This window comes from Squalius cephalus, assembly GCF_949319135.1.
Source record: "Squalius cephalus genome assembly, chromosome: 1".
NCBI classification, from domain to species: Eukaryota; Metazoa; Chordata; class Actinopteri; order Cypriniformes; family Leuciscidae; genus Squalius; species Squalius cephalus.
Window position 1 is genome coordinate 27,859,871 of NC_137122.1, and position 26,899 is coordinate 27,886,769.

At 40.0% G+C, this 26,899-nt stretch overlaps 2 protein-coding genes across 2 annotated transcripts; both read right to left on the reverse strand.

The window, feature by feature from the left end:
• Positions 1 to 11,494: 11,494 nt before the first annotated feature.
• LOC307158301 (nucleotide-binding oligomerization domain-containing protein 1-like) lies at positions 11,495 to 14,440 on the reverse strand. Its single transcript, XM_079870735.1, has 3 exons — positions 14,223 to 14,440; positions 13,521 to 13,872; positions 11,495 to 13,437 (listed from the first exon to the last, which is right to left on the reverse strand). Exons 2-3 carry the CDS (start codon positions 13,852 to 13,854, stop codon positions 11,801 to 11,803), a joined length of 1,971 nt encoding a protein of 656 aa, XP_079726861.1. The 5' UTR covers positions 13,855 to 13,872; positions 14,223 to 14,440; the 3' UTR covers positions 11,495 to 11,800.
• Positions 14,441 to 20,405: 5,965 nt separating this feature from the next.
• On the reverse strand, positions 20,406 to 26,051 carry LOC307158245 (uncharacterized protein). The gene is made up of 6 exons (XM_079870667.1): positions 25,603 to 26,051; positions 25,407 to 25,511; positions 25,171 to 25,239; positions 23,904 to 25,005; positions 21,829 to 23,021; positions 20,406 to 21,731 (listed from the first exon to the last, which is right to left on the reverse strand). Exons 2-6 carry the CDS (start codon positions 25,423 to 25,425, stop codon positions 20,692 to 20,694), a joined length of 3,423 nt encoding a protein of 1,140 aa, XP_079726793.1. The 5' UTR covers positions 25,426 to 25,511; positions 25,603 to 26,051; the 3' UTR covers positions 20,406 to 20,691.
• Between the last annotated feature and the right edge of the window lie 848 nt (positions 26,052 to 26,899).

Here is a 26,899-nt window from a genome sequence, read left to right on the forward strand (position 1 = left end):
TGAAAGTGAGATTTTCACTGGAAATCTTTCATGGTGATATTTCATCACAGGGTGAGTTTCTAAGAAAACAAGAAAAAAAGACAAAAGAAAAAAAAGAAAAGCAATACACCTAATATAATACAATGAAATATTTGATATTTATATTCAGTTTACAAAATAAATTATTCAGCAAGAGTACACTGATACTGTGTATTACTAATGAATAAGATGATTTTTGCCTCTAGATTGGTGTCATTATAGGAGCTTCAAAATCTTTAGGTGTAAACTCAAGTTCAATTTATTTATATAGCGCTGCTCACAATATACATTGTTTCAAGGCAGCTTTACAGAAAATCATAACATTATTGTTTATAATATCTTAATATCTTCTTTCCTTTTAGTCTCATTAAGCAGATAGGATCAAGCAGTTGAGATTTGATACAGTAGTGGCCAAAAGTGACGTCTGTCTTTTCATCTATTCGAGTATTATACAAAATTTGTTAAAGATTTTGTGAGCATATTGCTAGCTGTGCTTGAAGTCAGTAGTTTTATTTGTGATAATGCAATAAAATTGAGCGGAGATAATTTTGGGCCAGGCAGTCATACAAAGAAATTATGAACACATGCAAAAACAAGAGAGAACCCAATAAACTATTAATAACTGAGTATGTTGTAGTCCGTGTGTGTTTTTCACATGAGCTTTTTTGCATAGTAAAATAAAAGTTGTAGTTTGCATTTTTTTTGTCAAATCATTTTGTCAGATGAATACCTTAACCAAGTGTTTTGTTCTTCACTCTAAGTATTTAAAAAACATATGAAATATTTTCCTCATATTTTGATGGTTTAATTGAACTTATAAGGTCAACTCTAGACATCACTTTTAGCCACTACTGTATATTGCTTTTCGTGAGTATACTGTATTTATGTGGGTAAAGTTGGCTTCACAGGCATTGTAATTCAGGCCTTTCATTGTGATTCTAGCCAGCCTATTTAACAGAGCATCAAATTAACTTTCACAGCTTGATTTCCTCGTGCCCTGAAGGCGGCCCCACATTCCTGACTGTGGCTGGCTTTCTCAGCAGTGACTTTCACTGCTAGTATTTGGAATCGGGGATTTCAGAATCGTAATCAAACACAGGCAAAGGTACAATCACAGGAAGGCAGTCCAAACAAGCAAAAAGGGAAGAAGCAAAAATCCAAGAGACAACGTAACCAGGGAGAACGCTCAGAAATGCAGTATAAACACTAAACAAGACTTCGCAGGGAATGCCAGAAAGAACCAGGCTTATATAGGGTGAGCAAACGAGAAGATGAGACACAGGTGAAAACAACGAGTGCTAATGAGTGACACCGGTCTGTTGTGGAGTGCCCTCTGGTGGCTCTCAAGGTGCACTCCAGCTGGCGACCGTTACAGTTTGCTTTCTGAGAACTATTTACCTAAAATAACTTTTATTCTTTCTCCCTTTTTAATTTGTAGATGGGGTGAAGAATTCAGCATAAATAAGCACCCACAGGTAAAGTCTGTCTGTCTGTGGCCACAGCTGTGGTCTATAAAATAAAAACACATCTGTGGTAGGCATCGTTTTATCTAAACCACATCTTTTTAAACAGTAGCTCATGTTGTAGGTATGCAATGAAGCCTATAGAAAACGCATCAACGGGCATTTATGGTTTGTTGGTTGTTTGATAATCCATTATGGAAATCCACCGGGATTATGACTCAACGCGTATTGTTCTTTCTGACCGCAATAACATATGGAAGCTAGAACTATATCAACTTCCTTTCAAGTCATAGCAGAGTCATGGGAGTTTCATAATTACAGTGCCTTCTGCAAGCTACAGAACACATTCGTCAGAAGTTGAAGTTGTTGTTCCAGGTGTTCTACATTATTTAACTTGTGAAAGTATTTGTGAACATTAAGCAGCCAGAGAAAAACTAAAAGAAAAGTAAAGGGTCAAGAGCTCAAATAAAGGAGCCATTAATCACGATTCTGGTGACTTCAAATAAAACATTCAATGAAACATCAACATCTAAAACTCAGTTAAAGGGACACTTCACACATTTGCATTAAGCTTTGCATTGTTAGAAACCCAGTCATACTATTGAATGGTCGTGCAACACTCTCTCATTTTCCCCTGAGACGGGAGAAATCTGTTATTTACCTCTTACACTTCCTCCTATAATGACGCAAAAATCGTCATTTTGCGTCATTGTAGGAGGAAGTGTAAGAGGGGGGGATTTCTGTTGAGACTACAGACACTCGTTCCTCATCTTTCCCAGGGGGCGGGACCCGCTCACGCTACAGACCTATTACAGATCAGTGGGTGGGACTTTACTCTCTGAAACTGAAAGCAATATCCTCCATCTTGTTTGAAGCTAAGCTAACAGGCGCTGTGGAGACAGATGTAAAGTTATGACAATAGCGGAGGAGAGTGCTCAATATGATATAGAAGAAGAGGATTTCGGAAGTCTGATGCTTGAATCAGGTGTTTGTGGCTACCTTTACAAGCCGCATTATAGCGAAGAGCAGCCGAGGCAGAAGACCTGCCTGCCGCGGACGAGGAGCCCGGACTGGCTCGAGTTAGGGCGGACTGGTGGCGCCGGTGATCTCACTATGCAACTACGAACCGCTACGAACACAGAGATAGAGTCCGTCTGCGGCACGATGACAATTTCTCCTGGACGAAATCTCTGAATCAGACGAGGACACGGACGTTTGTGTTGTGAACTATCCTAGTTTCGCACCGCATATGTTCTGACTGAACATCCAGGTACCATGCAATAATTCACCTTTTCGAAAGAAATACAAACGAGGAGTAATGCACTAATGAGTTCGCCAACTAACTAGACATTTTGTGTGAATGTGAAATTAATTTCAAGCTCTGGTGGTAGCTAGCCTTGTAGACGGAAGAGTGATTTCTCTTATAGGTAGATATGCGCTTTCTGGATTAGTGGGAGTGGCTTGCGGAGCTGTGCAATGTGGTGCATTGTGGGAGTTGTTGTCTTTCATACAAATGCGTCCTGAAGTTATTTTTTGTCTTTTCTCGGTCACAAAGGCACCAAATTCAAAAAATTTTTTACATTTCGACTACATATATGACCCACTTTCAATAAAAAACAATGTTCAAATGGGTGAAATGCCCCTTTAATTCTCAATAAGAGCTTGTCTATGTAGATTCATGATGTCTAAACCATCCAAATGTTCAAACAAACTCTTTATCAGGGCCGTGCACAGGGGGGTGGCCCGGTGGCTAGAGCCACTGCCCCTCTGCCCTCATCGACTGAGGTGCCCCTCTTCCCCTACAATTAATATATACAATTTAAAATGTTTTCTATTTTAATATATTTTAAATTGTAATTTATTCCTGTGATCAAAGCTGAATGTTCAGCATCATTACTCCAGTCGTCACTGTCACATGATCCTTCAGAAATCACTCTAATATGATGATTTGATGCTCAAGAAACATTTATCATTATTATCAGTGTTGAAAACAGTTGTATACAATTTTTTTTCAAAATTCTTTGATGAATAGAAAGTTCAAAAGAACAGCATTTATTTAAAATAGAATCTTTTCTAACATTAAACATGTCTTTACTGTAACTAATCAGTTTAACTCATCCTTGATGAATAAAAGTATTGATTTTTTTTTTTTTTTTTTTTTTCCCCAAAAATAAAATTCAAATTCTTACTGACCCCAAACTTTTGAACGGTAGTGTTTAATGTTACAAAAGCTTTAGATTTCAGATAAATGCTGTTCTTTTGAACTTTTTATTCATCAAAGAATCCTGAAATAAAAATGTAAATAACTGTTTTCAACATTGATAATAATCATCATAAATGTTTCTTGAGCATCAAATCATCATATTAGAATGATTTCTGAAGGATCATGTGACACTGAAGACTGGAGTAATGATGCTGAAAATTCAGCTTTGATCACAGGAATAAATTACACTTTACTGTACATTCACATAGAAAACAGCTGTTTTAAATTGGAATAATATTTCAGAATATTACTGTTTTTGTTTGCATTTTTAATCAAATAAATGCAGCCTTGGTGAGCAGAAGAGACTTCTTTTAAAAACATTAAAAATCTTACTGACCCCAAACTTTTGAACGTATGTTTTCTGCCCTTCGTCAGCTCCAGCGGCAGATGAGGATAGTGAGGAGGATCAGGAGAGAGATGAGAAAGTGTAGAGCCTGCGGTAAGCAGAACTACTTTCAAAACACTTAGGCCATGTCATGAGTGTAGGAACCCATAACCCAGTTACAGATTATTTCCACATCTGCATAGTTGACGATTACCGCAATTCACTAGAAATTTAATGAGACGCGTTTGTAAACCATGTTTTCCGCCAAAATAAAAGCTTGATGCAGTTTGCGTCAAAATAAAAGATCATGTGCTTATCTCTTTCAAGTATAGAAATTGGTACAAAACCAATTATGAAAGTTTTCTTTATTGTTTTAGTGCATTTGTTTCACAAAATATGGCTATTACTGTCATTGGATTAATATTATAACTATTATTATGTAGTAGTGTAATGCAAATAGACACTGTTACTAAAAGAGGTTTGAATATTTCTTTGTTTAATTTGCACACTGAATATGGGTTGGAGCTTTTAATTTTTAACTCTCAAAGTGCACCAGATTGATGAATTTAACATTAAAATGCACAAAATTTTCTTAAGGGGAGGCATGCCCCCAAATCCCCCTAGAAGGGCCGAGGTCCACCCACCACAGTTTTACCAAAAATCCTGTGAGAAACACTGGTATTGCTATGCCAATGCAGCTTATAGCTTGTTTTAGGCTTCATCACTGTATTAATAAATGTCAAATTTTTACTTATTTCATCTGTTAACTCTCACTCGTTCCTATACTCACTCATATAGTGGACCAGTCTGGGCCAAAATGCCAGGGCCGATATTTTTTTTTTTTTGCCCCAGTCCAGTCCTGTGTACAACATATCCACATTCTTAGAATTAGCTGCTTGTCTAATCAAATTATTGTACTCTCGATCAGATCTAATACAAATAACTAAATTTTCTGTTGTTGGCACACTTTGTAGTGTGCCAACCCCCCAAAAAAACAAAATAGTGCCCCTTTTTTTGGTTTAGGCCACTGCCCCTTAAAATATCTGTGCACGGCCCTGCTCTTTATTAAACGTCACTGGACTCCATAAACACAAGTTAACAATACGTTTCAGTGTTCATCCAAACTCTCAGTTGTAAAAACACAGGAAGTGACTCTGGCAAATACACACCGACTGCAGTCACATGTGACACATATCTGACACAAGTTGTGTAACTATAACACATTAGTGTGTAAAAGGTTTCAACACACTTCTGTGTAAGAGGAATAACACATTAGTTGTGTTTAAGGTAATACAAAATGTGTAGTCCTTATAAACACAGAGATGTGTTAAGAATCGACACAGGTTGTGTGTTAAATTTGACACAACATGTGTTGTCCCTGAGCACACACACTACATGTGTTAAAATCTACACAACATGTGTTGTCCCTGAGCACACACACTACATGTGTTAGAATCTACACAACATGTGTTAAAATCTACACAACATGTGTTGTCCCTGAGCACACACACTACATGTGTTAAACTCTACACAACATGTGTTGTCCCTGAGCACACACACTACATATGTTAAACTCTACACAACATGTGTTGTCCCTGAGCACACACACTACATGTGTTAAACTCTACACAACATGTGTTGTCCCTGAGCACACACACTACATATGTTAAACTCTACACAACATGTGTTGTCCCTGAGCACACACACTACATGTGTTAAACTCTACACAACATGTGTTGTCCCTGAGCACACACACTACATGTGTTAAACTCTACACAACATGTGTTGTCCCTGAGCACACACACTACATGTGTTAAACTCTACACAACATGTGTTGTCCCTGAGCACACACACTACATATGTTAAACTCTACACAACATGTGTTGTCCCTGAGCACACACACTACATGTGTTAAACTCTACACAACATGTGTAATTTTTAAAGGAGAACTCCGGTCAATTTTAACATTGAGCTCATTTTTTTGTAAATTTGGAGTGCTGTCAGTACAGAGAAAAAAATCGGTGTTGCCTACACCGTGTTATCCTCTTTTTAAAATTTGCACCCTGTTGACTTCAATGGGGCAAGTTTTAAACCTGCTTTTAGCCTCTTAACATCCTTGATGTGTCATTACAAGTGCACAGCCATGTGAGTGACTTCTTCAGAGTGAACACGGGTGAATCTGACTGCAGTAGATGTGAAAGATATGAATAAAAGTGATGTTATTTCAGCCAGCGCACATACCTGTATTTACATCCTGTTTTCGGTCAAAGTCCATAGTAATCGATTACTACGGACTTTGACCGAAAACAGGATGTAAATACAGGTATGAGCGCTGGCTAAATAAATATCATTTTTATCCATATCTTTCACATCTACTGCAGTCAGATTCACCAGTGTTCACTCTGAAGAAGTCACTCACATGGCTGTGCACTTGTAATGACACATCAAGGATGTTAAGAGGCTAAAAGCAGGTTTAAAACTTGCCCCATTGAAGTCAACAGGGTGCAAATTTTAAAAAGAGGATAACACGGTGTAGGCAACACCGATTTTTTCTCTGTATTGACAGCACTCCAAATTTACAAAAAAATGAGCTCAATGTTAAAATTGACCGGAGTTCTCCTTTAACACATCTCTTTTTAGAGGTTGTGTTGTTTTCAACTCATCATTTTATAAGAGCGTGCCGACACTCACCATCACTGTGAATGGTATGCAGTGTTTGCTATGTTCTCAAACAAACAGGCCAGTGTAAATACAAGTTATTTATATACAATATTGTGTCAGTTGCTACATTTTAATTAAATTCAAAGTGCAAACTCTGTTAACTGTTATCGCTTCATGAACTTTTGTCAAAAGCAGCATTATCAATTAGGGGTTGAAGCGTGAATAACTGAATAATGTCCAGTACAGTGAGTCTGTCAGTCATTGAGCTTGAAACATTGTCTTGTACTTTGTGTGCACATGCATTCTGTACTCGACTATTGATTAAACGGTTAATATTTTTGCATCTGGCCCTTTCGCTTTATTTTTTAAAATGACACAATTTGTGTGTTAAAATGACTTACACATTTATTGTGTTAAGTTTGACACAACATGTGTTGTCCCTGAGCACACTCACTACATGAGTTAAAACTGACACAACATGTGTTGTCCCTGAACACACTCACTACATGAGTTAAAACTGACACAACACGTGTCATTTTTAACACATCTCTTTTTAGAGTGTATAACGCAAACCGGAAATTGTAACGCGTGAGCATGCGATAGTTTTCTCGTGCACAAGCGAAAGTCTGTACATATTTATTTTGCAAAGGTCCCTTCAGGGGCTCCATAATACGATGATCTTCTATCAGCAAAAAAAATCGGACAAAAAAAAAATATTGCATCACAATAAGTGTATTGTGATTGTCAAAACATTTTAGTAACTAAACTGAATTTTGGTTTAGTGACAACATGTTACAATGTTTACATGGTACAATTTCTGGTAAGCTACGCTTTTTTATTATTTCAATTCAATTCAATTATTGTGATTTGATTTAATATTGACTCATTTGGATAAATATTAGGTAGGCTACACAAGATAGGCATTCATTTTTCTCAAGAAAAAAACAACTCACCTAATGCTGTAAACATACAGAGAGCCCTATCAGCTGCTAGTATTATTTAAGGTTAAAAATAACTCAAATTAAATATAATGCGGTTTTTTTTATATAATAACAACTTTATTTAATGATATAAATGAAGTAAAAATATAATAAATATGTAATATAGTAGCCTACACATATTTACTCTTTTTTCTAGCCAACTAACGTGCTATAGCCTATATTATGGTCATCAAATGGCTTTCGTGAGGTAAATGTTATGTGACATAATTGTTCTCCAGCGGTTTTATTGACCCCTTTGTTTGATTGATTGGTTGATATTATGTAGGCCTATGAGGAATATACATTTCGGTAAGTTGTACTGTATCTTTCAAATGTTCATTAGTGTTTATAGCTAGAGATGATCGGGTCACGTGCCGCTAGGGATCTGTCGCGTCACATTTACAAGCGCCAAAACGGTATTGTTTGAATTTCGTAATAAAAGTGACCGAATCTGAGAGCTGAGATTTTTTACTTATATAATAAGTAACCTGCTCTGTCTAGTCTGTCGGTCTCCATGATTTTTCTGTGCGTGAGAAAATGGATGTGTGGCGTGAAAGCGTGTGAAAAGTGTCAATTGCGTGTGTCTCACGGTGAATGCGTGAGAGTTGACAGCTCTGCAGCAGAACCATAGCGCATCTCACAGTCACATTCAGCCATGTTTCATTAATGAATGATTCAGCGTTTTGAACGAATCGGTTGAGTCAAAGATTCAATTGCCTATTCATAAACTGCCTCATTCTGAATAAATCAGCCGTTTGAATGAATCTTTTGAATGAATGACTCAATGACTCGCTCATTAAGACAGTCGCCTGCCGCCTCCTACTGGCGGTTTAGTTTCAAAGTATCATTCTTTTCAACATTCCTTATTTGTATATTCAAAAATATTTAAAATAATCTCATTTAATACAGTTATAATTTTTCAATGAAAATTATTTATTTTGATTGGTAACAGCCTAGTGTCTTATTATTTTAATTGAATATATTGATCAAATTTAAGAATTTGAAATGAAAGATGGAGCATACATTTAATAAAATTAGGGGAAAAATGCCCTTTATAAAAGTACAAAAAAATTGTGTTTTCAAACAGTGATGTAATTAAACATTGACAATTTAAGTTTGAAGGGAGTAAAGTACGGTGGCCGAGAGAGCTCAACTACAGTTACAGAAACACGCTGCAAAAGTTCACAACAAAACCAAATACAGAAACGCGCTGCAAATAGAACAGAACACAACGGAAATGTTTCCGGGGAACCCAATAAGTGACGGACGGACGGCTAGGACGTGCTTACAGCCATACAGCTGTCTACTTTTATTTTTTTTTTTATATTTTTTTTGCAAAACATTCAAAGATGACACGTTTATGACATACAACTTTGTATACAATATACAAAATGTATTTGCGATATGTTCAATGTCATAAGAATACTAAAAAGAACAATGAGCTGAAGACTAAAATAAATAAATAAATAAAAAAGATAGAGAAAAAGAACGAGGAAAAGACATTAATCTATACATCAGTTACATTGAACACATTTTGTCATGTTATGTTATAATAAGTTTCATAAGAAATGTTAGAATGTAGCTATAGGTCCAAATATGAGACGGCAAGTTTTAAAGTTGAGACACTCACACAAAGATATAACACATATTTTAAAAACTTTGTTGTATAAAATGTATATTTATTTGCAACAGTTATGTTAACAGCATTAATACTATATTTCTGGTAAGAACAGCTATTCAGCTGATGGACACGCGCTGCGTTGTCATGGGAACATCCCAGGTGAAAATAATGAGGAAATTACGTTGTCTTTCGTTGCTCCCTTCATCAACATAATGGCACACAAGTGCCCCGCTCCCTCAAAAGTGCCCAATTCAAGGGCTCTGCCGTCTGCCCTTTTAAGAGAGTAGGGCATAGGTAAAGCCAGAGCCCGCGTCTCTCTGGTAAAGCTCGCGAGCCGTCCGTCCGTCACTTATTGGGTTCCCCGGAAACATTTCCGTTGTGTTCTGTTCTATTTGCAGCGCGTTTCTGTATTTGGTTTTGTTGTGAACTTTTGCAGCGCGTTTCTGTAATTGCAGCGCGTTTCCGTATTTGGTTGTGTTGTGAGTATTGGGACGCACGTGAGTTGTAAAACTGATGAAGATGTTTTCTTATTCGCTGGTGGGTTTTTTTCTATTTGCATGTGTTTTTTTCTGTTTGCATGCGTTTTTTTCTGTTTGCATGTGTTTTCTTCATTTGCAGCGCGTTGAGCTCTCTCGGCCACCGTAGTAAAGCCTCTGTTTAGGCTATTAAGGAAATGTAATTTTGCCAAAAGAAGAACTTTTATTTTAAATAAATGTTAATTTTTAATTAGCCAACTTCAGTGTGATATGTTACCATATTATCATGCTTAACACATATGAATAATTGTAATGTGATGATCAGATTCAGATATCTAAATCAAAGAATATGGGCGGTTTGCGCACTTTGCGGGTGGATTACTTCTTTTTAACAGTGGATTTGAGTGACTCAAAGTGCACCAGATTAATGAATTTATCTTTAAAATGTACAAAATTTTCTTACGGGGGGGGGCATGCCCCCGGACCCCCCTAGGGGTACCAGGATCCACCCACAAAAAATAATGTGGGAAACACATTAGGCTACATGAGGATCTACAAAAAATACAAATTTAATTACCTTATTATTAAAATAAATTATTAGGATTTTACCACCTCCGCCTCATTTTGAGCCAGGAAAAACCCTGCCTGCCAAAGTTAAGAGTAATCAGAGTGATCGGGCTCACTAGGCATTATCCCATACAGTCGGTATACTATCAACTAACCTGCTTCAGGGAACGAGGGTTACATTGGTAACCAAGACAAAGTTTTTGCTGTGGGTTTACGGGGTTTACATTTCAGATTTCAATATTAATTAAAAAACATTAATCTTACACCATTAATTAATTAATTGTAACTGCAGTCTAAATACATTCATGCCATTTCTGAACTGCATTAAACAGTCTGAGATAATTTCAAATTTAGAGGCAGCTTTTGAGGGTAAAAGTCATGGCCATTGTTGCTGAAGTGAAATAAATTACTTAACTAAAGTGTGTCAGTCCTGTGGAGTCGGTCTCTTGGCAGGCTATAAATCTGAGATGCTGCGTCTCTAAATGTAGTCCAAGAGTTGTTGGTTGACTAGTCAAATATCATGATCCTTCCTTACTAAAGTAGGGCTGTAAAGATACACTTACGTCGCGATTTGGTAAAATACACAATACTGTAATCACGATACCATTTAAATGTAGTTCTGTCACTAAAACTTTTTTTTTTTTTTTCTCACGCAGTAAAAACGCTTTCAATGCAGGCATTCATTGGATATCTTACAAGCCGCGAACACAAAATCTCTTGCACTGCGCACTATTTCCCTTCTCTAAATGCACTTACATGATAAGAATCATCATAATAAAACTACAAATGTGATATGGTGATTTAAATGATGTTTGTGCTTTCAGTGTGAGTATGTGCTTCAGATGAACAATTCAATCAATTATAACAGTTTTAACCGTGTCAAAATAAATATTCCCAAATGTTAAGAGGTTAGTTAATACAAAAATTACAATTCTGTCTTCATTTACTCACTCATGTCATTCTCGCACATCACACACACATACATACATATATTTGAACGTCTATGTTTACACTACAATATGTGTGTTGATCAGTAATTCTGTTCATCATATAAAGCGATCATGTCTCTTCAGAAGACTAGGATTAAACTGATCGATTGATTTTTTTTTTTTTTTTTTTTACAATGCTTTTATGACCTTGTTGGATCTTTTAAGTTTTAGGGAAATGGACTTTAAATAGAAGGACAGAAATCTCTCAGGTTTCATAAAAAAATGTGATGAATGAAAATCTTATGGGTTTAAAATGACACGGGGGTGAGTGCATGATGAAAGAATAAATATTTATTCTTAAGGTATTTATAATACCTTATAAATACAGTAAGCTCAGTCTTGGAGTGAAAAAAACTATATTGCGAATGATTTTCACATCCACGATACGGTCACATTTTTTTAATTTATATTGCTATATATCGTTTCACCCCTATTCCTTAGTACCTGATCTTGGGTCCACAGCTGAGCATCATGTTCATTCCTGCGTCAGTCATGTTACAGTCCTCCAGATTCAGGTAAACCTCTTTATCTCTGGACTGCGTGATCACGTAAGCCAAAGCACAACACTGATGAGGGTCGAGATCTTCTTCAGGCTCAAGCTGATGGTCCATCTTCTCCAGGAATATTAAACACGCTTTAGGTGACTGGAGCTCATACAAGCACTGACACACATAGAGAAAATCAAACTCTTCACTTTCACTCTGAGGTTGGAGGAAAGTTTCCAAAAACTTCTCAATGAACCAGTCAGATGTTTTCTTTATCTGATCCTCTGGGAAGAGACATTTGATGAGTTTAATGTTGTGTTCTCCCAGAAGTCCACATAGGAAAGGAAGAACATGTTTCATGTGTTTATACTCTTCCGTCTGACAGAGTTGTAGGACTTTCTCAATTTCACCTGGATGTCCAAGAAGCCACAAAGCTGAGAAGAATTCCTGCATTGTGTTGTGGAGAAACACACAGTATGTCATTGCTGAAGATAGTGAGTCTGTGGTTGTGATCATTTTCAAAAAAGCATGACAAATATCTTCCTCATTACTGCTAATGTCTGGAAGGTTCAGGGTTTTCTGCATAGTTGCATTGTATGCATTTTCCATCAAGAGATGAACATGATCTTCGATCTCTCTCAGGTATTTATCTATTTGCTTAATTGTTTTCTTTTTCTGTTTCTTCACTGCAAGACGGAAAATGTGGATGTACATTTCTGTGACTGTGTGTGGATGGTTGAAATCTGTGTCATTTTTAAATGGAATGAATGTGACAACCATAAATGCATACATTGGCACATGGCTGAGACTGAACAGCTCTTGATTCTTCAAAACAACATCTAGAAGAACAGGATCGTGACCCAACATCTTCTGATAGTAAGCGTTGATAGACTCTTCACTGAATCCTTGGACATACACTTTCAGTGTCGGCCAGTCGAAGAAAAGCGGATCATATTCCACCTCTGATCTGCATGTTATTACAATCTTGGCATCAGGAAGGAGCTCGTGGTTCATGATCTTCCATAAGGTGGAATTTTCTTCTAAATCAACAACACCATCAAATACAATGACAACATTCTCAGAGTTTTCCTCAATATCTTGAAACACGTCCTTTCTGTCTTTTTCCATTGGTTTCAAATACACTTTAAACAAAATAGATTCCAAATCGTCATTGGTAGAACCGGACAAAAAACTTTCCTCAAAGTAAAACATGTAGTCCAGCTCTCGGTCATCTTTCTCTGCCCACAGACGCAACATTTCCTGGACAACTGTAGTCTTTCCTATTCCAGGTTTGCCTATGAGGAGGATGTTCTTATCTTGGCATCTCAGCAGATCCTCAGGTGAAAGTGCTTGTTGCACAGTAGGAATGTATGCTCTCAGCTTTTTGGGCCGCAGCTTTTTGCTTTTTTTGTTTTTCCATTTTATCTTGCATTGAGTTTTCACCTCAGAGTCTGTCTCTAAAACAACAGGTATGAAATGGAAGTTTCCTTGCATCTTGTCAACCGGATATTTACAGCAATGTTCCCTTTTCAGAATCATTTTTGCTTTCTTCTTGAGCACTGTCTGGTAGTTTTGACAGGGCTTTGTACCTAAAACAGCAACAAAAACACAATTTATATTGGAAATGTGTTAATTTCACCAAAATGTTTTTTTTTTTCATTTATCTACTCACCAAATGAATAGCTGACCTCTTCATCTTCCCATCTGAAGGGAAAACAGCTGATCCACGAGTGTAAATCAGGGTGTAATGTACTCGTCCTAGTGACATCCAAAATCTTGAGTAATTTATTACTGGCCTCTTCCCCTTTTTTAGTGACCCAGTCCAATATACATCTGGCTTTATCAAACTCTGTCCTCTCAGCTTTGAGATCTTCGACCTCATGGATATTGAAAACCCTCTGCTGATAAAGATTCTCAATGATCAGAGAATGATTTCTCATATGGGTCACCAGTTTTGCCCAAGTATTTCTGAGGTACTCAATAGAAGACTGCTGTGCACAAGCCATGCTGCAGGCCTTTCAAACCTGAGGTACAAGACAGATGTATTCAAACAACATTACAATTATCAATCAAATTTCCACATTTGAGCAATTTCACACAGGAGTGTACTATAGAAAAAAGTCTTAATACACTAGGTTTATGTGAACTTAATTCTCTATAATCATACTCAAAGTCATACTCATACTCATACTCATACTCAAGAAAAGAGAATACACGGAGACGATGGGCTAGGCTTGTTCATGCGACGCGAAAACTGACATAAAATGACGCAAAAGCATGAAAGCATACAAATACAAATAATTGAACGATTTGTTTCTATCAAAATGCAAAATCAAGCTATTTTTGTGCTATTTTGTACTGGGTGAATATTTACCCGCAGCAAACTCCAGACAGCACAGCATGACAGCAAACAGAGCCCGTCTACGGAGAGCCTGCCCACTAGAGTTGTGACGTTCGCGAACGAACCGATTCTTTTGAACAGCTCCTAAACATGAACGATGGGAGCCGAGTCGCGGCTGGAGGGGAGCCGTTCTTTCTGTCGTTCTTTTTTTCCTATGCGTGTTTCACACAGATGCACACAAATGAGCTCCTCCGCGAGACAGAACAGTTATAGGGGGAGGGGCGCACCCAGCGCAGCATGATGATAGTTGTGCACGCATCCTTCACGTGAGTAGGGGAGCGCGGGGCACAACGTAACACGGGCCAGTTGTAACCACTGTCTATGGTTGTAACACGCTTGTTTTAAATACTTCCGCACATGCTTGGATGACGAAACTTTGTGTATTTACTAGTTGCCATATCAACACTATATAGAAAAAAAAAATCCCCCAAAATTATTTATTTTTTGGAAGATATCCATAGACATTTATTAAACCATAGCAAAAGTAAATTTCTTAAGTTAATTTTTCATCTCTATTTTTTGTGTTTATTTAAAATAAGACAAGTCTGATATTATTTTAATCTCCAAGATGTTATTTAACAGTTGAGATAGTTATTTAATGCTTCGCTAACTAGCAGAAGACACTAGCCGGGTTTAAATCCCAGTTGTGCAGGCGGGGGCATGTTGTAACACTGCGTTAAAATGTGCCCCTATTAGAAATATGCTATTATATTCTATACTTTTATTAATTTTATTGAGAAAACGTGAGAAAAAGGTGAATAAAGCCTGAGAGTCAATGTTCAGAAATTACTAATTATTTATTTGTTTTGAACTATGTTGTATAGCTGTGTTTTCATGTGTTCGTAATCAAAACTCAAAAATGAGTTTATATTTAATTATTAAAAATTGCCATTATTTTATATGAAAAAGCTTTTTAATTGTATTTTATTTAGAAAATATTTTAGTTTGTTTTGTATATATTTTTTATTAGATCAGATAACATTTTAAGCTGTCATATGTCATGTTACAATGTGCCCCACACATGTTACAATGTACCCCACCTATGGGGCATGTTGTCACATTTCACTTCCATTCTTTCGGGGTATATCAAGAAAAAAGTATATACTGTATTAATAAAACAAAAACACATAATTGTACTAGACATGTGGGAAATTATTGTGGGAAAAAATAAATACTCTGAACCATAAGTAGATTTACACAAACTGAGAAAGTCAAAAAGCGTTACTTTGTGCCCCGCTCTCCCCTACTCCAGTGGGGAAAAAACCTGCGTGCCTCTGTCTGTGTGATATCTGAGTTTTAATTATTTGACTACAAATCTCACCTCATCATTCCTCCCAGTGATTATTTCCAGGATAAACTGAGATGCCCCCAAGCTGGCTTCTTAAAACTGACTAAATATTTAAAAAGAGCCAAAAGAGCCGTTCTTTTGAACGGCTCTGTGAAAGGAACGGATCGCCAAGATCCGGATCCCCTCAAAGAGCCATAAATCCCATCACTACTGCCCACTCCCTATTAAGTCCTATTGTACCGAATTTTGGTTGTAGTACCACCAGAGTTCCACTGGGGGCGATCGCCATGAGTGCAAAATGAATGGGAGTCAATGGGGCTAGACGGCTAAATTTGTCTCTTTCACCCGATTGCCGTTGAGAAATCTCAGATCTGATTGTAGATTTTGCAAGTTCAACATGGGTTTTAGGTCGAAAGTTGAATGAACGAGTACTTATGTCCTTTTGATTTCTTACAGGTTGAGTTGTTGTTGCCCATAACACGCTAGCATTCTGCTAATGGACGCTGATTGGTCAGTGAAGGACTGATTACGACCAGAGATCCCGCTTGATGGCATCGTGGCATGATGATCCAAAGCGGGACCACAAACAAACAAAACAAAAACTCTTCTAGCACGTGTGTTTACCTGTGTCAGCTGTGTTGTCGATACCTCGAGAGAAAAGAAAATGCAGAGCGCGAAAGCACCAAAGTGACTGAAGGATTGCTGTAAAGCAGTATCTCTGGTCGTACATGTGTATGACGTCATTGACACTTTAAAATACTTTTTAAAGCAAATAAGTGACTCAAAAAAATCTAACACCCAGCAATGTGTAATTTATTTGCATCTCCTTTCGAATACAACATTCAAATTACTAGACAAAAAATTATATCCTGAGAAAAGTGGATTTTGAGGGGTATACCGCCATAGACCTCCATTCATTCTGCACTCGTCCTGTGAGCGCCCTCATATGGAATCAGAGAGGAACTGCAACCAGTTCAGAAGCCGGAAGTGTAGTGAGAGTGAAACTTCTCGCCATTCTCTGCAGCAAACAAGACGGACCCAGATATTGAAGATTCGCCTTTGGAGAAAACTGTTGATTTTGTACTCGAAAAATTTAAGTATCATTAATATTAAAAATTAATATTACCTCAGAATGAATTGCATTGCTATCCCACCCCAAAACATACAATAATAACAACGATAAATGCTTACCAATACTTAATTATATTACTTTTTACTGAAAATGATATAATTCAATAAAACAAACAAAATGTAATGTATGTCATAGCTATGCATGATTGAATACACTCTAGATGTGTATATAATGAACATATCTACATTTTCTTTCAAACAATTAAATAAAACATTAATTAAATAATTATATTTTATTTACTGACAACAATGAGAAATATTAATAAATTAGTAAAAGAATGAATGAAAGTCACCATCACACAATAAACAAATGCATATACAAGTCAACACATGAAACAAAGCTTTATTCAAACTACAATCATGTATGTAGACTACAGGCACTGAACCCCACATCCTTCCGCCATCTCAACACAGCGGTTCCCATTCTGAGGCTTTATTCTGATGAATCAGCTGACCGCCAGAGGTGAGCCGTTCCCTCGTGCTTGGAGGTTGTTGTGTGATGTGTTGTGCTTCACAATCTGAGGCAATAAAGGCAGGTGGAGTGATGGAGGGTCTCGTAAGGGCAGGTGGAGTGATGGAGGGTCTCATAAGGGCAGATGGAGTGATGGAGGGTCTCATGAGGACAGGTGGAGGGTCTCATAAGGGCAGGTGGAGTGATGGAGGGTCTCATAAGGACAGGTGGAGGGTCTCATAAGGGCAGGTGGAGTGATGGAGGGTCTCGTCCATGGCACCATCTCCAGGATTCAGCTCTGGGCTCCTCATCCTCAGTGTTCACACCAGCCTGCTGACATTTCAGATCCTACAAAAATGCACAAACATAACACAAAAGCAGTAATTTCAACCGCACAATGTCATTTGATTTCAGTATTATTTAGAAGACAAAAACGCTTTTTTCACAAATGCTGCCATCATCTTCCCTTGCAGGTCCTGCTCCACCTCAAAAAATCTGCAGCAAATGCACAGAAATCAAGAATCAGAAAAGTGCTGTAATAGCTCTGTTTGAAATTACAATAATTAAAATAAACTACAACTTAATATTTAAATAGTTGTTGTTATTCATTTCTGTAGTGTACTCACTCAAAACCTTTGATAGCAGCATTTAGCTTCATGAGCCACTCTCCACCGGATAAACACACATCTGTTCATCTGTCCCTGTAACATCCAGACGAGATTCACATCACCTCTGTGATTTATGAACTCAACACTACATTTACATGTTGAGGTTGTTTTAACTTTTTGTCCAATATAAATGTTCCTCAATTTATCAACTAATGGACAAATAAAATAGATAACTTATGTTTAGTTACTTTATAGATTTGTCCTACATAATAGCACACATTCATCACTCAGATGTCTATTTCATGTTGTGATATTTCAAGATTTTCCTGTCAGATGTAAATAGACATTTAAAATGAGCGTCTTTAAGATGTATATGGTTTATGTAAATCCACTTTAGAGACGTAACTTACGTGTCCTTACTGGAGCTCCCCTGTTAGCTAACGTTATACATAATAAAACGTGTTTTTACAACAAAATCACAACTAACGTCTTTACACCTTCAACAATTCAACAGTTTACTCTATAGTAGTGCAACACATGCAATTTTAACAAAAGGAACCGTGTTTACTCACATTTGAAAGCACCCGCGTCGCTGATCTCTGCGATGTTTGATAATAACGTATCCTCTCGCGTGGCCTCCTGGGGCCTGTTTCAGAAAGGAGGTTAAGTGAAAACTCTGAGTATAACCCTGAAATGAGGGAAACTCTGAGTTCTCTTACGAGAGGTTCTCTCGTATTGCGTAAGGAACTTACGCTACGGGAAAAGTCATCTTTTCTCGAGATACTGAAGCCAAAAAATTATCCTTAATTTTTCATAATTTGTCAACGCAGTGCAGCAGGCAGCACAGCAGAGCTAGAGCGGGCAATACTGCGTGCTCATTGGCTGCCGCGCGGCAACTGCTTAAGCCTACCAGTGAGCCCCGCGTGACGTCACGCCCAATCAGGGTGCGCGCGCCCTCGCGCGTCACAGCCCGCCAGAAGGGGCGGCGTCAGAGCGTATAAAAACAGGGCTCGGAGGCTTAATTCTCTGATTTCTGTCTCTTCAGCGAAGCTCTTCGCATCGCTGCTCTCTGAGAGAAGCCGTCGCCGTCGAAAACAGCAACGAGCCAGCCTAGGACAGCCTGAGGAAGCCAGACGAATCTTCGCCGCCTTCAGCCTGCCGTGCCAGCTCAGCTATCCGGCGATATATCCTTTCTCATTATGTGTTTTACTGATGTATCTTTACACTAGGCGTTGTTTCAAATGCCTCGCACCACTCCCCGCTCTCTCTCTCCCTCTGTCCAGCCGCGCAACTGCACCTCTCACAAGGTGTGTTAGAGATGCGGATGATTACGGGGCTCGCTCTCTCCCTCTGTTCGAGCCGCGCAAAACGTGCCGCTCACAAGGGATCGCAGACGCGTACGGTCACGGGGCTAGCTTTCTTTACGTTACAAGAAAGCTACCCCCCCTCCCCCCCGCCCGCCGTCTCCCGGCGAAAGGAGAAAAGAGTGTTCTAGACCCGCCAAGGCCGGTCTAACCTCCATCTCTAACATATTTCTCAGTCCCCTCCTAGTTCAGGCTACTGGGAATATCTATACTGCAGTAAACGAGCCTGTCACAGTACACGCACGCCTGCAAACAGGATAACGCTCTCTGGCTACTCGCCCTCCCCGCACTCTCTCCCTCTGTTCGAGCCGCGCAGACTGCGCCGCTCACAAGGGATTGCAGAAGCTGACAGTCGCGGGGTTAGTTTTCTTTACGTTACAAGAAAGCTACTGTCCCCGCGTCCGTCACTCGCCGGTGATAGGAGAAAAGAGAGTGTTCGAGTCTCACCGAGGCTTGGCTACCGCCTTTCTCACATATTTCTCAGTCCCCTCTAAGTTCAGGCGGCTGGAAATATTAATATTGCAGTAAACGAGCCTGTTACCTTACACGCTCGCCTGCAAAACTTGACGACGCTCCGGCTACTCGCCCCGCTTCCCGCGCAAACTGCGCCGTTCTCAGGGATGTCAGAGCGGACGGTCACAAGTAATGCTCAGCACCCCGCGTGCCTCACTCACCGGCGGAATGAGGAGGGAGATGTTTGTAGCCCCGCTGAGGCCGGGCCATTCTCCAATTCCCATACGTTTCTCAGCCCCCTCTGAGTTTAGGCGGCTGAAAATGTTAATGTTGCAGCAACGAGCCTGTTATAATACACGCACGTCTGCACGCTATCGCCGACAAAAAACATGACCCGCACTCTCTTATGCTCGAGCGAACCGATAGCCTATGCACTCTTCCCCTGTGGCTCAGTGGCAGAATAACAGGCTTTCACGCGGGAGCCCGTCGCGAATACCTGTGACAGAAAACCAGCCAATAGGATTGCAACTTGTGAAGAGGCTCTTCCCGAAATACTTGTGACAGAAAAACAGCCAATAGGATTGCAGCTTGTGCATTTACATTTTTTTTTTTTAATACGAATACCTGTGACAGAAAACAGCCAATAGGATTGCAACTTGTGCGGAGGCTCGTCCCGAAAAACTTGTGACAGAAAACAGCCAATAGGATTAAAGCTTTTACATTGAATTACTTATTTTAAACATTCCCCAAAATACAGGTTTAAAATCTTAACTGAGGCATTATCAAATGCGAGAAGTAGAAAGTATAGAAAATATACTGCTCAAATGAACTGAATATACTTTGATTCACTGATAGAAGACAGAACACAGTGTAGAAAATAATCATCAATATGTTTATTTACATGTAAGAAGGGAAAAAGCATGAGATTAGATATTTCAATCAAAATGAACAGAAACTAAAAATAACAAAATAACCCAAAACTAAAAACTAAAAAACCAAAACCCAAACTAACTATTTACATAGGTACATTTTCATATTTACATCTATTCAGAATATATTTGCATCTATACAGAAGCCTATAAAACCTATAAACCTACAGAACATATACATATCTACAATAAATTATTTATAAGTATAAACATGTGAATTATTTCTTCCTTTCATCCACCCATCTCTGCCTCTCTGTCTCATAGTAAGGAGACTGCTGAAATTCATTCCAGGTCATCTCCTTGGCCATGCCCTTATCTCTGTATAGAGAGTACACTTTAGATGGGCAGTAGATGTATTTCCCTGCCACTCCAGGGAAGCCTGTATGGATGTGTGGGCTGTTTGGCCCCTGTTTCAGGTCCATGTGGCAGAATCTGCACCGGCGGCCTGTTTGCTGGGAGTCTGGCCTTTTCCTCTTTTTCTCCGTCTTCTCCTCCACCCGTTTTTTGGTGGCCTCCAGCTCCCTCTGGAAGAATTCTGTTTGTGCAAATTCTCCAAAAGGCATTTTGGGGTTAGAGAGTCCCTCAGCAGCATAACTTTGATGCACCTTCTTTGAACAATAGAAGTAGCGCACAGGCCCTTGTTGGTGGAAAAAGTGGATGGAGGATCCATCAGTCTCATATCGAGACTTGGGCTGTCCACAAGCAAGACACGTCTTTGTCTGCCTTTTCTTCTGCTCTGGCTGATGCTGTTGCTGCTGCCTCTCCAAGATGCTCTCCACAATCTTCTCAATGGAGTCTTGTATCAGAGGTGTGGACAGGGCAGGTGCAGGTGGGTTCACAATAGCCGGCTCCATGGTGACCACAGGAACACTAGCAGTCTCACTCCCCTTTGTTAATGAGTGCCACAGCTGCTGAGTCTCCAGAAGTTTTTCCTGGCTTGTGTTCAAAGAAGAGCTGGTGTTGAGGAGTTTTGCCAGGTGCTTCACATAGCGGGATATGTGCAGCTTGGTTGTGGGGTGCATTAAGCTATTGGTATCTGTGGCAGACTGATGGACCATTTCAGCATAGTCTCGATCCACAAGCTTCAGAATGTCCTTTTCCCCATGGTACTTCTGCAGCAAGCTGTCGATAGCTTCTTTCATGGTTGGCGTCCAGCGTGTGTGGTCCAACACAAAAACCCGTCCGCCCGTCTTTATGGGTCCTGTGCGAGCGCTCCTCGGCGAGGACCTCAGCGGGAGGGGCATGGCATCTGAGATTTCTGGAACACAATAAAGCAATGACAGTTCATCAGATGATCATGATGTTACATTAAAACAATGCAAAAATGTATGTCTAAAAAGATTATGTCAACTTACCCATCGCCACTGGAGGTGCCTGGTCGTCTTCTGACAGCATCTCCTGCTTTAGCAGTGTACCAGCAGAGAGCGAACGACCGATGGATGGTGCCGGTCTAGGGGACGCCGTGCCAGAAATCGGTATCCAGCAGGAGGAGGGTGCAGCATCTGGAGTCTGGGCTTGGGCAGGACCACGTGTCTGCACAGGAGGCAGAGGCACAAGAGCAGCTGGTTCGTCTCTCTTTTGGGTTCGGTGTTTGTCCCAATCCAGAGGAACTGGACGGCAGCCTGGCTCTGTGTACTCTAGGCCAAACCTCTCTCCGGTGTCTCTGTCAGAGAGATGAAGTGCTTGGTACTTCTCCTGCCCAGTCACTCTCTTGGAGGCAGAATTTAACTCCACTATTAGAGCTGGGTCAAACACATCAGGGAGGATGACACCTGGCTGCTTAAGGTCCACCAGCCGTTGGTAGTTCCACCGTGCCACCCCTGTCATGCCCTGGGCCTGGAACAATTCAGTGGAGACATGAGTCCCAGTGATCCACTGGGCCTGGTGGAAGTGGTACCCCTCCTGCTGTGACGTACCTCTGACTGGGATCCAGATGGGGACTTTGGCGCCTTCACCGGGTATGTGGTTTAGCTGAAGAGTTCCACCATACCGGTACATTATGCCCTCAGAGAGTTCAGGGTCACTAAGGCAACCGCGGAGAATGTGAACTCTCTGTATGCGCCAAGTTTTCAGCATGGATGGCTTGAAGAGAGGGACACTGTTGGGGTCCATGGCCTGGTGCAGATGCTTCAGGACTTTCTCCACTCTGTCCAGCAGCTCTGTGGGTTGTGGTATTTTGGTCCTGCAGTGCTCCCGTATGTGCTGTTTGGTGGGATTGGCTGGATGGATACCACAGAACCTATAGGCATCCTGGAGCCTCTTTAGATCCTCCTGATCCACCACAGAGAAGGCTGCGGAGAGGAGCTGGCAGAATGTGCTGAACAGAGGGTGATGCTCAGAGGTGCACTCCCGTGAAAAACGCCTCAGGCAGTGGAACAAGTCCAGCTTCACCACAATGTTGTGATTGAAATGTGCCCGTGAGGCACAGCTGTTCTCCAGCGGTCCAGAGGTGGCCCCAGCAACAATGGAAGGGGTAGTCTTCCAGGCATCCCAGTGTAGATGTTCACCAGGGATGCAGTCTGGGATCTTGAATGGAGCACAGCAATCCCTAAATGCAATGCACAAAGATGTAGATCAATTTAGATTTTTTAAAAAGAAACAGAATTTGTTACTGTCAAAAAAAAAAAAAAAATTGATGTTTGTCATTAATGTTAATCTAAGAACAAATCAAAAACTCACTGCTCTTGACTGAATAATGTTTGTAGCTTTAAGAAGGATTAATGTATATTTAATTTATAATTTATGCAGTGAAGGCTGTGAAGTTTTTGATAACTTTATTCAATTTCTGTATATATCCTACTTGATATACCTACCTAAAAATCTTAAAGCACTGTTTGAAAGGTTAGATGAGTCAAAAACTATGAAAACAATAACTTTTTGTGCATTTTGACAGGACAAGTAAAAATCTGAACTGGTCTGACTGGGCCAATAGAAAAAAAAAAATTATATTGAAGGTGTATTGAAGGCACAGGTAAATGTGGTATTTAATATAATGGGTTTATGTGAAGATTGTTTTAAGTTCACTTAAATTAAAAGTTGTTATATTATTTAAAGCCTTATAAATATTTTAAAATTATAGCTTTCAATTATACTGTAATGCTGAATGCATATAATTAATGGCTAAAATTTGGAAAAAATTATCAATTTCATCAAGACACCAGTAGCGGTATTGGTGCCATCTTTCATAAAAAGATGCCAATAAACAAATATTTAAAATATAAACAACTGTCTCTATGTTGTTTCTACGTTTATTTGGGGAGTATATGTACAATTATTACAATATAAATATTAGTTTTTATTAATCGCAATTATATTAATCACAATTAATTACAAAACATTTTTTTGTTTTTATCGATTGACAGCACTAGTTATTAGACATGACATTGGCTGTTTGAATGTTAGTGGTAAGAGAAAAGATGGCAGTTCTCACCTGTCCATCCAGTGGAAGCCTGCCTTTTCCACTCCAGCATCGCTGTACCTCTTGGCCATTCCCTGGTACATCGGCTCCAAGGACCTCTCAGTTTCAGACTGAACCATCACCCAGGAAACAATCAGCCAGTTCTCATTCATGATGGCATAACTGGACATGACACCAGATGCCAGCGTTACTTTTCTTGCAACTTTCCTGGTGTGGTCTGACCTGAGGACCTGCCCAAAAGTGCCCTGGAGTAGTTTGGTCATGGCTGGCTGTTGACGTCTGAACTCATCTAGTAGGCAGTCGGTCAGGTAGAAGCTGGACACGGAGACTCCATACCACCCATCTTGGTCGTCATAATGCCCGAAAGCACGTGGCGTGTTCTCCTTCCTCAGAAACTGCCCAATGGTCCTCTGTCCATGCATGCCGGCCTCAGCATCCCTGACGCTTTCTATGGCATGCAGGTATGCCAGGTGAGCTCGCTCATACTTGAGGTGCATGAGCTCATTCACCTGGTTTGCCATATCGGTTGGTGACTTGCCAGTGCGCCTCAGCTCATCCATCACAGTCTTGCAGATGGCCTTCTTGTAGGTCAGGAATGCGGGCAGAAGGTTGGTAAACCGCTTAGGCAGCTTCTCAAGCCATCGTGGATTGTCAGCAAACCAGTTCCTCCGACAGGCCTTGCAGCAGAGACGTGAGGACAAGATGTAATACTGGCCACTGGTGCCAACAATCACTCGGGGCCTGCCCACACCTGCAGAGACCACCTGTGGATGAGGACATCCATGCAGACATGGAAGGAGGTAATTGTTCCTCAACCTGACCATGATGTGACTCTCGGGCTTCCAGATGAAAAATGGGTGGAGCTGGAAGAAGTTGGGAGATGGGAGCGCAGCCACCGTATCGACAAGCTCAGGTTGTGGAGGAAGACGCCACAGTGAAATTGTGTTCCCTGGGTTACGCACTGAGCGAGACCCAGGCCACAGCCCGAGATCCTGAAGCTCTATCCTCATCCACAGCTTCTGGTGTTGAGAACAGCTCCAGTTACTCATGTCGTGGTCATGCCCAGGCAAGAGAACAGGAACAGGAACAGGAATGGGTGGCTGAGCTGAGGGAACTAGGATTTAAAAAGAAAAATGGATAGGGCAAAAAGAATGTAATGCAACTCATTATTATTATAGATTGCATAGTGTGAAAAACAAAATGATTAAAGCAGAGTTAAACATCTTAGTGTCAGGAGTTCACAAAATGCAAGGGTTAACTACATGCTGTTCATTCTTACCATCTTCGCCACTATCCTTAAAGACAAGCGCTTTGCGTGCAGAGGTGCCAGCAGCACTTGTGCGGGGTCCTAAAAAGAAGTGCAGACTTTATGTTTTGCATTTGTACAGGCTATTAGCATCATGATGTGATGAACAAATTTTGGTTGTGTTTGTGAAAATGATACAGCGTTAGATCTGCTATGCATTAAGCAGATGTGTAATTGAGTATCAGTCCTACACTAAAATGGAAACATACCTAGAGTTGACTTAGGCATCTCTGCTGTTGTCTCCTTTACAAGGAATGTCAGCTCTGCTGGAAGGGGCACAGGGGTTTTCCTCTTCAGGCCTGGAGAGGCTGGAGCTACATGAACGTAAATATACCAATTATTATTTTTATGTAACCAAAATTAACTAAACATTTGACTACATGAACTTGATTACAGTGTTTTTACCATCAACTGGTGATGCTTGCAGTTCAGAAGTTGTATCAGGATTTGGTTTGGACAGTGCCTCAGATAAAACTATAACAGAGAAAAATCATCAGTCATTTTAGAATTCACAATATATGCTGTTGGTGTTGGTGTTAGTAAGAACTCAATGAACAAGCATGCATTCAAGTGTTAGTACCCAACGCTACTTAATTTGTTTTTAATACATCATGAATGGAAAGCAAAAAGTGCATATTTACCCTCCTTGCGGTTGGAATCAGTTCATCGTGGTAGGATCAATTCATAGTCCTTAGGACAGTTAGTATAACGAACCATATTGTTAAAGGAACATGGCCGGAACATGGCCAGAACACAAACAATATAACAAGTTAAGTGAAGATTCAGTTTTGGAGGGCATTTCATCATGTAAAAGAATCGTACTCCAGCCCTGAAACCTTTTATGTAAACACCTTTCTTTGCTCCTGGTGACACTCTGGGTATGACAGCTGCTGCTACTGCTGCTGGCACAGCAACTGGTTACACATAAACACAGAGAAATAAAAGTGGAAGACAGCAGATACAAAATAGACCATAGGTCATCATCAATTCTGACATTTGGTCAGTGTAATAACAGTGTACTTACAGCTCTGCACTTGTAGCTTAGAAGGTGAGATGCCTAACATCGCCCTCTCCAGCTCTTCATCGTCATCCATCACTGTGGCACAGACAATAATTTGTTTTCCAAATTTAGGATGAATTAGAAGCATTTTTCACATGTACATTTATATTTTTAATTTTGGATGTATACAAGAAATATTTTAAAGTCTATTTCTGGTCATACATGAATAGTAATTTTCATCTAAAAAAATTTGAACAAAAATGTTAATAAGATAACCTACCCAGGGGTTTAGCTGGGGCCCTTGAGGCATGCTCAGCAGATGTCGAATCAGTGGCAGATTCCTGCCTCTTCCTCAGGTACTGCTGCAACTTGCACATGCGTGTCCCTGGGACACAGCTCTTCCCCAAGATGAAGTCTGCATAGCCATCAGCTCTGCCATCCCATATCTCCTTCCAGGTGCTCTTGGCCCGGGAACCAAAGCCAACCAGCTGGTCATCTTCCGACGAGGCTGCCGCAACACCCACTCCACTGGCCTCATAGGCAAGAAGAGACTGGATCTCTCCAAAACTAAGAGCATAATTTATAAATGACTGTAGGCTGTCCTTGCCATGCCCCTCAGACATGCAGATGCCTGATGCCTCCTCCTTCTGGAGGTTCTTGATGAGATACATAGTGTACCCTACATCATTCTCTAAAAGCCAC

Bases quoted from the DNA above. Each gene is read 5' to 3' on its own strand.
- LOC307158245 (XM_079870667.1), bottom strand. The intron at 25,006-25,170 runs GTAAGAATGAAC...TTTAAATCCTAG, and splicing joins TAAGGATAGTGGCGAAGATG to TTCCCTCAGCTCAGCCACCC. The intron at 21,732-21,828 runs GTAAGTTGACAT...ATTGTGTTCCAG, and splicing joins GGCACCTCCAGTGGCGATGG to AAATCTCAGATGCCATGCCC.
- LOC307158301 (XM_079870735.1), bottom strand. From the start codon at position 13,854: ATGGCTTGTGCACAGCAGTCTTCTATTGAGTACCTCAGAAATACTTGG. The intron at 13,438-13,520 runs GTGAGTAGATAA...TTGCTGTTTTAG, and splicing joins AGAGGTCAGCTATTCATTTG to GTACAAAGCCCTGTCAAAAC.